General features: G+C 39.4%; 2 protein-coding genes across 3 annotated transcripts; one reads left to right on the forward strand and one right to left on the reverse strand.

Annotated features, from left to right (window-relative positions):
- Window positions 1-96: 96 nt before the first annotated feature.
- Window positions 97-5,055, reverse strand: fgfr1op2 (FGFR1 oncogene partner 2). Of its 2 annotated transcripts, none has more exons than XM_056366985.1 (6): window positions 4,774-5,055; window positions 3,548-3,684; window positions 3,096-3,213; window positions 2,631-2,773; window positions 2,352-2,465; window positions 97-583 (listed from the first exon to the last, which is right to left on the reverse strand). In XM_056366985.1, the coding sequence occupies exons 1-6, from the start codon at window positions 4,796-4,798 to the stop codon at window positions 446-448; spliced, it is 675 nt and encodes a 224-aa protein (XP_056222960.1). In that variant the 5' UTR covers window positions 4,799-5,055; the 3' UTR covers window positions 97-445. The 2 variants fall into 2 exon arrangements, with proteins under 2 accessions (XP_056222960.1, XP_056222961.1); XM_056366986.1 differs by lacking the exon at window positions 4,774-5,055 and adding an exon at window positions 4,418-4,749.
- Window positions 5,056-5,122: 67 nt separating this feature from the next.
- med21 (mediator complex subunit 21) lies at window positions 5,123-10,420 on the forward strand. Its single transcript, XM_056367013.1, has 4 exons — window positions 5,123-5,170; window positions 5,503-5,617; window positions 6,636-6,736; window positions 9,703-10,420. The coding sequence occupies exons 1-4, from the start codon at window positions 5,129-5,131 to the stop codon at window positions 9,880-9,882; spliced, it is 438 nt and encodes a 145-aa protein (XP_056222988.1). The 5' UTR covers window positions 5,123-5,128; the 3' UTR covers window positions 9,883-10,420.
- The last annotated feature ends 68 nt before the right edge of the window (window positions 10,421-10,488 follow it).

Genomic DNA, 10,488 nt, shown 5'->3' on the forward strand with positions numbered 1-10,488 from the left:
GCACAAGCCACCCAAAGAAAACCAGAGACATGGGAATCTGTGTTGTGTCAGACATTTGAAAGCAAAATTACATCCATATAAACTCAGAAGAGACAATTTTGTGTTTGCAGATTTATTAACTCAAGCCCTTCTTTTACTCATTCACTCTTTAAAACCTTGCAGGCACCACAGGTTCATGCATGCTGGCAAATACACAACATAACAGAAGTACCACCAAAAAAAGAAAAAAACATGAGAAAGATGGGTACACACTGCTTGTGTCTGAATCACCAGACAGGGATGCAACTCTGTAGCATCATGCTGTAAAAGCACCCGGAGGAGGTGGGGGACCACTGGAAGAGTCTTTAGGGTGAAAGGTGAAGTGGTATGTGGCAACAGACTATACATACTGTACACAGTAGTGGCAGCAGTTGAGGGGGGAAGGGGTCGGGCAGTGACCTGGGCTCTAACTTTTTCGTAAGCTGACGTCAGCACTGGTCAGCAATGGCGACAGTGACGTGCTCTCTGATGCGTCTTCTCTCTTAAGAACGAGGAATGCCTCGCGACTGATTCCCAGCAGCTCTCGAAGTCCACTGTTCTCCAGCTAAAAAGGCACACACAGAAATATACAGCCATGAATTTAGATGAAACAATACCACAACCACTACTGCAAAATCACACCTAGTGTTGCACATTGTTGGATCCAAATCAGTCACATTACTAAATATACCACAAGCTTGGATGTAAATTGTGTGATTTGTTGTCTCTCTAATCACTCTGGGTCCAATAGTTTCACTTAACTATTTTCAAGTTGCAGCAGTATCATCTACTAACAGCAGATGATAGATGAAATGGCTGAATGTGCATTTTGTTTTCCACATACAGTAAATATGATGTGCACATACATCCTTTAAAGCATCACTAATTAATATCTGGCTCTGATAAACCCACTGTGCACTACTGGCTGACCACCACACAGCAGACAGACAGCAGACAGACAGAGTTAGCAACTAGCTGGTGAACATAGTGGAGCACTGAGCCGCTCAAGAGCCCGATATGTCCCTCAGAGTTTTATGGACAAGACAAGAGCTAGAGGGGGAGAGCGAATATTGGACCAGGTACTCAAAGTGCTCAATATCTGCTGAGTGTGTAAATAGGCAACTCCTTGCTAACATGTTTACCACAACTTCATTAAGATGATACATATCTTCAGTGATGAAATCAGTGACATAGGGTGTTTTTGGAGTTTAATCATCAGACATCACCCAATTTGTGTCCAAGTGACGCGCTAATCCATGGACCCCCCCTCTGGATGCACAGCCACCATGAGGCCTTTTCAGCAGCCTCCAGAATGTTTTTGTGGCTCTTCTGCACTGAAGTCCCTTTACTCCAAAGAGTTAGAGACCTTTGGCCCTTTTGTGCTCGTTGGGTTTTTCAATCTGGCCTTCCCAAAGGACAGTTAGTTCCTGCTTTGTAAAATCCGATGTTAACACCATATCTGGGCAGAACAAAGTGGTTGCAATGTTTTCTGGAAACTTGAACTGCCTTCCTAGGTCAACTTGGAGCTGCCAGTCCAGTGCGGTGGCAAGAAGCCCTCCCAAGGAGCTACTCTGATGTTGTGCCTTCTCTTCAGATCTGATAATGATGATGGACTGTTTGGGTCACGACCTCTGGCAGCAACCGAACTGAACACACACTGTAGTGTTTGCCATTGCCGTTATGCAGGTTGGCTGGGTTTGAAGGGATGTCATAGACTGATTGGATGACAAACTTTATACAGAATGGTTTGGCTCTCCAGAGCTCTGTCCAGGTGATATATGTATATGTGTTTTACAGCTTCTTCCACTGCCCCAGATCAGCCAAAAATAATTACTAATTTAACAATTTAAGTAACAGCTAAGAATCAGCATTTTTTATGTATCTCAAAGCTTAATATTGGTCTGTTTACATGTTGTGTTTACACATTATGGATGTAACAAACATTTACCAGCATCACAAAACATAGGTCATACGTCCTTTCAAAGGATGACTGAAAACTCCAAATGTTATCTGAAGTGCAAGCTGCAGTATTACAAGTCAGGCCATGACAAGCCTGCATATTATGCGTCCAAGTATTTTGCATGTTGAAAACACAACTATTTCCTTGACTTTGAAACATCGTCAGAAATCAATGGACCAGATGAAAACACATTTCCTTCTCCAGGGAGTTTGATTTGAATTATTACATTATGCAAAAGCCTGTGGCTGTTTTGGATTTGGAAGTTTTGATTTTGCACCCCTGTGCACAGACAAAGGTCTGGACCGCACATCAGAGTTTTATTTAGATGACTAGGATCTTGTGCATTTGGAATTGTTGGAACATTTGTTTTTACCTCTAGCTGTTTAATCCTCTCCTCGTCTTCACATATCCGCCCCTCGTCCACCTCTATGGCCTTCCTCATCACAGAGGCCATCTCATTGATCTTGTCTATGTGTGCCTGCATTTCCTATAAAAGAAATAGGTAAAAATAAATACATCAATAAAAGATCAGGTGTGCTTCTGAACTGAGAGTAAATTTAGCGGAAAAGATTTTGCACAGTTCACAATCAACTGATAAAAATTGAATAACTGAGGTATCCAAAATGATCAGCATCAGCTGGTCCTTACTAACCGTAGTGTGCTGCTCTTTCAGCTGGGTCACGATGGCGGGGTCGTCCCTCTTGCTGGCCATGAGGAGCCTGAACACCTGCTCCCTGTATTTGGTCATGATGAGCTCTAACGCAGACTGGTGTTCCTCCAGCGATGTTCGTAGCTCTGCAGGAAGAATAAACAGAGGTTTGGTTTGTGTAGGAAGCAACACTCAAAAAAGCTTCTTGTCCCCTTGCTGTGATTAGCAACCACACCTCTCATATTTTACAAAAACACAGTAGTGACCACCGTGACTCTGGACTACAAAGCAGCCCAATCATCCAACAAAAACATGACAAATTAACTGTGATGTTTAAGTGAAGAACATGTGAGTTTATATCAGGCTAAGCTTTGTATAGATACCAACATTCGCAGCCCATTGGAAATCAAATCTTTGAATCTCCATGGAAAATATCAGCCACATGAACACAAAATTCCACACAGCGACCTTTGTTTTCTTGCTGGAGCTCTCTGATCTGACGGTTTTCCTGCTGGATTCCAAGCACCAGACTGGAACGAGGCCGATGTCGTGCAACCTGGTTCAGTCCATCGATCTCCTCCTGGTACTGCAAACAAGAAACAACCAAATCAACTCCCAATTAACTACTGAAAGGTTTCAGTCTAAAATGTTAAGAAATATCATAATTGGAAAACAGTGCTGGACCTGGCTCATTGTTAAAAATATTTTTGAATAGTTTTATTATTGCTGGTTTTTTAAATAAAAATATATATAAAAAAGAAAAAAAAGCTTCTTAAAAGTGATTAACCTCACTGTCTAATTCTAATTTTATCCAATAGGTTTCACTCTATCCATTGTTAGCATTTAATCATTTTGTATAAAGGCATCTATAAAATTAACATTCACATCTACTTAACACCAATCCTCATGTGACATCTTACCTGTTTCATCGCATCCACTCGCTTGTTGAGGGATGTTGTCTGTTCTATTAACATCTCAGCGGCGTTGTCATGGTTACGAAGCCTTTCCACTAATGATTTGGCATCTGCCAAGACCTTCTCTAAGGTGCAGTTCATGCCTGAGAAAATACAAGTCATCATTATGAGGAACTATAACAGTTTAATGACAACAGCTTTCTGGTTTTGATAGAGAAGAGCAGGTTCCTTAATGTTGCCATTTAGAGATGGGATATATGTTAATGTAACAAATACCAAGATAGCGCATAGACCAATCAATTTAATTACTTATATAAATAAAATCTTAAATTGTGTGATAAAAGCTGGGGTAGTGTGTTATCTTTCCTTCTGTTTCAATAAACACTTCTGATGATTGGTTCAAAATCCATATACATATCTTGTGAAGCCTGAATATGATCCAACACAGTGATATTTAGTCCCTGCAAGCCTGTAATCATTGGTTCAAAGTCCATATACATATCTTGTGAAGCCTGTATATGATCAAACACAGTGATATTTAGTCCCAGCAAGCCTGCCCTCACGATTACCCTTTATAAGATGTACTTTCCATTTTAATCAGGCTTTTATGTCGGGTAATAAACTGGGCCAGATAATGGAAACAGTGTGCCTCATCAATCTATTCCTTACACCACTTTCTGACCTCACGTAACGAGTGACACTAATAGATACTGAAGCTCCCCATGTGTACATCTCTAGATAGTGTCCAGTTAGTCAGTGAAAGTCAATGAAACTAACATGAAATACTCAGAACAATCACCAAAATGAAGTAAAAAGAAATTAATTATCAGAGAGCTAGCCAAAAACATGATTTATGCAACTGAGCTGGTTACTAACCTTGTCACACCTTGGATGACAGCTGCTGTGTCAGCTAATTCGCTCAGGCTAACATTACCGTGATGTAAGTGATATATTTAGTTACTGTCGCGCTATATTTGTATGAACTGCAGCAAACGTAAAGACAATTACACACTCAGTGTTACTGGTTCAGTTAACCGACTAGGAGTAACATTAGGTTACCAGCCGCAAACATAAATCTTTGCTTACTTATTAGCAAACTTACTAACCACAATAATGCTGTTATACAAATCCTTGAGGCCTATATTACAAACGTGTTGGTCTAAATGATCGACTGCCATCCAAAATAGTTATAATCAACGTTAGTTAATTAGTTAAAGAATAAATAGCTGTACCTGGAGAGCTCAAAGTGCAAGACATTTGAACTTAGCTAGCCCGTTGCTTCCTGTTGATGTTTGGTAGCTAACATTAGCTATAGGCTAACCTTAGTACCCATCAAGGAGCAACAAGAAGAGGTAGAAGCCCTGATGCAGCTCTATACTCTTTTAAAAAATCAATGAATTAATAACAAATATGAACTCATTGAATTGAACACTCCCTCTTCAGAGAGTCTTGAGGTGAACTGGCTACAGCTAATCAAAACGATAATAAGCCAACCAAAGCTTCCAAATACCGTCAAATTCTGCGAGATTTTATGCTCAGGACACTCTCGCGATAATAGCAGCGATATTTCGTTAAATCACAGAAAACATGGCGGACAGACTAACGCAGCTTCAAGACGCTGTCAATTCGGTAAGGCAAATTTTGGAGTTTTAAAACAAAAGCGTAGTTAAATAGCCAGCGACTTGCATAACAAACTTGACTGGTTATATATTCTGAAGGTAGAAGGTACTCTGAAGCAGTATCCTCAATATTTCAGCAATCTGTTAACATTGCTACATCACCGGGTAGCTAATAACCGGGGGCCTGTATAACGAAATAAGTTCAGCTTCAGGTTGTATTGGACACTGAAACATTTGTTCGGCTGAATTACAAAGCAACAAGCGTGTGGCTGACTGTCAGTGTCAACAGCTAGCTTCCTTGAATGAAACTGCAATCCACTAATGGTGTTGTTTTGTGTCCAGCTTGCAGATCAGTTTTGTAATGCCATTGGCGTCCTACAACAATGTGCGCCTCCTGCCTCCTTCAGTAACATCCAGACGGCTATCAACAAAGATCAGCCCGCAAACCCTACCGAAGGTGCTCTATTCTTTCTTTCTTTCCTATTGTGCCCTTTCTTTTTTATTTACTTATCTATCTTCTCGTTTAATACATCTTGCTTCTCAATCTTGTTAAATTGATTGGCTATTGGCAGAAATAAGTAGTTCATAATGAGACAAAATTTACTGTTTCCCTGTCAGTCAAACTATGAATATGGAACAACACACTTTGAGAACATACAGTTTATCTTTTAAAACTAATTTTCTAACCACCCCATAGATTTCATGCTATCAGACTATGGTTTGGGCAAGTCCATAAGGGCATCTATTTTGCGTATGACACAAGTAATTTTTCCAACAATTGTTTACAGACAGATTGTTTCACTCTTAATTCACCATTTCACAACTCCAGTGGGTCAGAAGTTTACATATACTCAGTTGACGGTGCTTTGGAAAGCTTGGAAAAATCCAGAAAATTATGTCATGGCTTCCGAAGCTTCTAATTGGCATCATCTGAGTTAATTGGAGGTGTACCTGTAGAAGTATTTTAAGACCTAACTTCAAACTCAGTCCCTCTTTAATTGACGTTATGGGAAAATCGATAGATATCAGCCAAGATCTTGATCAAGTCTTGTCCCTCCTTGGGAGCACTTTCCAAATGCCTGAACGATCCCCATTCATCTGTACAAACAACAATACACAAGTATAAAACATGCAGGTGTCAGCACTCAGGAAGGAGACTTATTTTGTCTGCTAGAGTCATACCCATTAAAAGAATATAATGTATATCTTTTCTCTCAGAATTTCACTTTCTTTTACATCAATATTTTCCATTTTTGGCTTTTAATATTACACCTTTTACTGGTTGCTAAAGACTTACAGAATATATGAAAAAAGTATTACATATTTTTAAAAAATAAATTAGGAGTAAATACTATTTCGCTCTGCTGTGCTTCGCTCGTATCTTGTGTTGAATGACAATAAATAAAGTTTCCCTTGTACCGTGTATTTAGATTCAACTTTTTTTTTCTTTTTTTTTTTTTTTAACATGTGTCCAGAATATGCCCAGCTGTTTGCAGCCCTGATAGCCAGAACAGCCAAAGATGTGGATGTACTAATCGACTCTCTGCCCAGTGAGGAGTCCACAGCTGCTCTGCAGGTCAGCACACACAAGCATCTTTCTGACAGTCCTTTATATCCTAATTTTTCCTTAGAACTCACTATAGCAGTGTGACTGGATAGGATCCATTAATCTTCTTATGGAAATCTTATGGAAATGTTTCTGTCTGGGAGAGCCAGGTTTAAATGCCCAGAAGCCTGTACTTATGCAGAAGAACACACCAAAGCCCAGTTAGTATTTTCAGCTTTCAGCCAGTAGAGGGAGCCAAGGGAAAGCAAAGGACAGCTGCAATTTACACTAACGGCTCCCAACTCTAAAAGGCAGAGTGACGTCTCAGGCGGTTTTCAGGCTGTCGTTTAGGTTACTAATTATAAGTAGCCTAGATGCTGCTAACATACACAACAGTAAAACTTTTTTTTAATCACAAAAATATACACCTAAATAATTGAGTTTAATAGATGCTGTATATTTATATTCTCCTCCCCAAATCCTATTGAAACTCTTACAGAATATTTGTTCGTACTGTAGTTAAAGGTCTGTCTAAGACTAAGTAAGTTTTTCAGGGTCAGCGATTTTACTGTGATCCCTTTCCTGAAAATAGAAGGACATATTAAGTCAAACTCAAATGATCCCTATGCAGTAACAGGATAAATAATAATGCAAGTCATATGAGTGAGTGGTTGATTAATATCTGGAACAATTCTCAGTATAGCTGAATTAAATTAACAGCTAACTATGACTTCCCATGTTTTTTTAACCCTACTTTTGTCACTGGATTCTAAACTTTCTATATTACATTATTTGAGCTTTGGAATAATAACAACTTCACTCAAAAAACCCTTTCCTTAATGTTTGCTATGTTCCCATCACCACCTGCCTCAGTTTAGAGAAAAGTGACAAGATTAATTTGGTAAACTTCAGAATGTGAGAGGAAATATCAACACTAATGCTGTTTTTCTAGTTCGTCTCTTGAAAGTAGAAAACCATATAAGGATATGGCCCATGGATATCAGTTCACTAAAGAAGCACTTGATGTGTGAAGCTCTTTCCAGCAGATAGTTCTTTATTATTCATTATTCATTCCCAATGGGAAATTGCAGCCAAGTGTGACTGTTGAAAATAACTGAGTGAATCTGTGTATACACACAACATGGTCTGGTGTGATACAGTGTCTTGATTGTTTATAACACTTCATAAGGGATCCAGTTATTTTATGATATCAGTTCAACCAATTTAGCTCACCAGTCCAATAGGTCTGTTTGACCTCAGAGATTTTAACGTGTGAAGCATTTAATAATATCACTTCCTTTACTTCTGTTTCATGGTCGGTCATCTCTATCAACCATAACTAAAACTAACGGGCAGCTTCATCAAGTGGCATTGTGATTTTCTTCACAGCCTGACATACAGCTGTTGATCAACAGTAAAAGACGGAAGAAAAAAACAGCCATAAACATGCAGCAACAGAAAATGTTACCTTAATGAATCACAAACATTCTATCCAAATGTTTGGGCACCGTGAGGCAAATTGTAGATTTTGTTGATTTTGTTGATTTGATTAAGTGAAAAGTTAGTACAACCCCTGCAGCAAACTGACATTAAAATGGGGGTTTCTTGGAATCTTAATGCACTGTGACTTTTTTTCATGAACTTAAGAAATAGAAGAAAAAAAAACACAAATTGTGTCATGTGCAAAAAGTTTGGGCAGCTTTCTACTTTTAAAGTCTCAGAACTTCATTAACTCATTAGGACTTGTAAGGCAGGACTAGAATTGTCATAGGGACAGTCAGCAGTCAACTCTTCAGACCTTGTGGTAACAATCAACAACATGAGCTCTTCGAAGCGACTGACTTAGGGTCGGAAATTAAAACTAACTGATGGTAAAAAGCAGGTTAGACTATAAAGAGACATCAAAGAGCTTCCAGCTTTAAATTTCCACTGTCTGAAATGTCATTAAGAGTGAAGGTGAACTGTGGAAGTCAAGACAAGATCTGGAAGACTTGAGAAAACCTTCAGATAAAACTGCAGGTCTGCTGGACAGAGAACCAAAACAAAACATACGTTTGACTGTAAAGGAGCTGCAGGAGGGCTCAGCGGCGGTGCGCTGCTCCACTGTGGATTGCTGATGCACCAACCGGGTCAACATGAAAGAGTCAGAAGGAAAACTTACCTGTGACTTCATTAGAAAAGTCAAAAGTAAAGTCTGTCTGCAAAGCAACATCTGGATAAGCCAGATGTGGCTTTGGAAATGAGTGTTGTAAGACAGATGAGCTGAGCTCTTTGACCACAATTACTAAAGGTCTGTTTGGAGGAGAAATGGAGTAGCATTTGATGAACAGAACACTTTGCCAACTGTTAAATGTGAGGGTGGAAATATTCTTTGGGGCTGTGTGGTTGCCAGTGGTATGGAAAACATTGTACAGACAGAGGGAAGAATGAATTCCACTAAATATCAGCAAATTCTGGATAAAAAAAGTCATGCAGTCAGTCAAGAGAGGGAAACTGAAAAGAGGAATGACACTAGTACTACCATGAACTGCCACAGCAAATACAAGCTGAAGCTTTTGGGATGGCCCAATCAATCAAATAAAAAGTGCATTAACATTTGAAGAAAGGCTCATGTTAATGTCTGTTTCCTGCAAAGATGGAAGTACTTCAACAAAATACATATACGTATATATGTACAGTAATTGTTTAATTCAGCTTTTGGCCACACTAACACTTTTGGTTTAAATATAAATCAGAGATTTTGCGGTTGAAAGACTTCATTGTTTGGCAATTCATAATGTATGTTGCCATTGGTGAGGGATGCAGTTATTGTCCCATCTTCATCAGGCGAGTCAGAGGTTAGTGACCCTTTGACATGAATAATGAGGCTTCAGGACAAGTGTGTGAGGGCTGAAACTCGGTGCTTGTTCGCACCACAACCTGACCTGCAAAAATTCCTTTAAAAAAAAAACGAAGCAAAAGTACCGTGAATGTGACCTGCTGTGACCTCTCATCAGGCGGCCAGTCTGCGGCAGCTGGAAGAGGAGAACCACGACGCAGCAGCTCGTCTGGAGGACGTGGTTTACCGTGGCGATATGCTGCTGGAGAAGATCCAGAGCGCTCTGGCTGACATAGCCCAGTCTCAGCTCCGCACCCGCAACGGAGCTCCGAGTCAGCCTTCACCTGCCGAATCCTGACCCCACAACATACATATTATACTACTGGACAGTTTCACTCTCACCGACTGCCACTCTCAAAACACACAAACACGGGCTGAGTCTGTCTGAATGTGTGTCCATACGTGTGTGTGTGGAGAATACGAGACGCTGACCACATTTGGGTGGTTGAGACAAACAGCCTTCTTGTGATTTCTCTGTAAATTTCTAATGAGATTTGGCCTGAAACAAAACTGGAGAGGAGTAAAAGAAGACGTCTTCACATGCACATAGTCCTTAATTTTTGCTTTTTTCTTGATACAAAAAGTTTGGAAAAATGCTTCCTCCTGGTCTAAAAGAGTCTGTCAGGTTTTGTATGTTTTCTGTACAATTTGTGCTGTATATTGAGTTGAGTCAGATCTCAATCTGTTTTTGTAGATATTTATGAATGAAATGATCAGATTTCTCATTTTGGCTGCTTTAAAAAGTTAAATCACTCTTTTTCTTTAACTGTCTATAACCAAGTAATTTTTCCTTTTTTTTTTTTCTTTTCTTTTTTTTAAATAAAGCTTCAACAAACTTTTTGGGGATTTCATTTGTTGAAACACAAGTACATCAGTGTGATATTTATCGTCATGTCAGCTTTTC

This window comes from Seriola aureovittata, chromosome 22 (genome assembly GCF_021018895.1).
Source record: "Seriola aureovittata isolate HTS-2021-v1 ecotype China chromosome 22, ASM2101889v1, whole genome shotgun sequence".
NCBI classification, from domain to species: domain Eukaryota; kingdom Metazoa; phylum Chordata; class Actinopteri; order Carangiformes; family Carangidae; genus Seriola; species Seriola aureovittata.

Excerpts from the sequence above, each read along its gene's own strand:
- fgfr1op2 (XM_056366985.1), bottom strand. The coding sequence starts at position 4,798 with ATGTCTTGCACTTTGAGCTCTCCAG. Across the intron at positions 3,685-4,773 it reads TTGCACTTTGAGCTCTCCAG|GCATGAACTGCACCTTAGAG; the intron begins GTACAGCTATTT and ends GTATTTTCTCAG. Across the intron at positions 2,466-2,630 it reads TGAAAGAGCAGCACACTACG|GAAATGCAGGCACACATAGA; the intron begins GTTAGTAAGGAC and ends TTTCTTTTATAG.
- med21 (XM_056367013.1), top strand. The coding sequence starts at position 5,129 with ATGGCGGACAGACTAACGCAGCTTCAAGACGCTGTCAATTCG. Across the intron at positions 5,618-6,635 it reads GCCCGCAAACCCTACCGAAG|AATATGCCCAGCTGTTTGCA; the intron begins GTGCTCTATTCT and ends ACATGTGTCCAG. Across the intron at positions 6,737-9,702 it reads AGTCCACAGCTGCTCTGCAG|GCGGCCAGTCTGCGGCAGCT; the intron begins GTCAGCACACAC and ends ACCTCTCATCAG.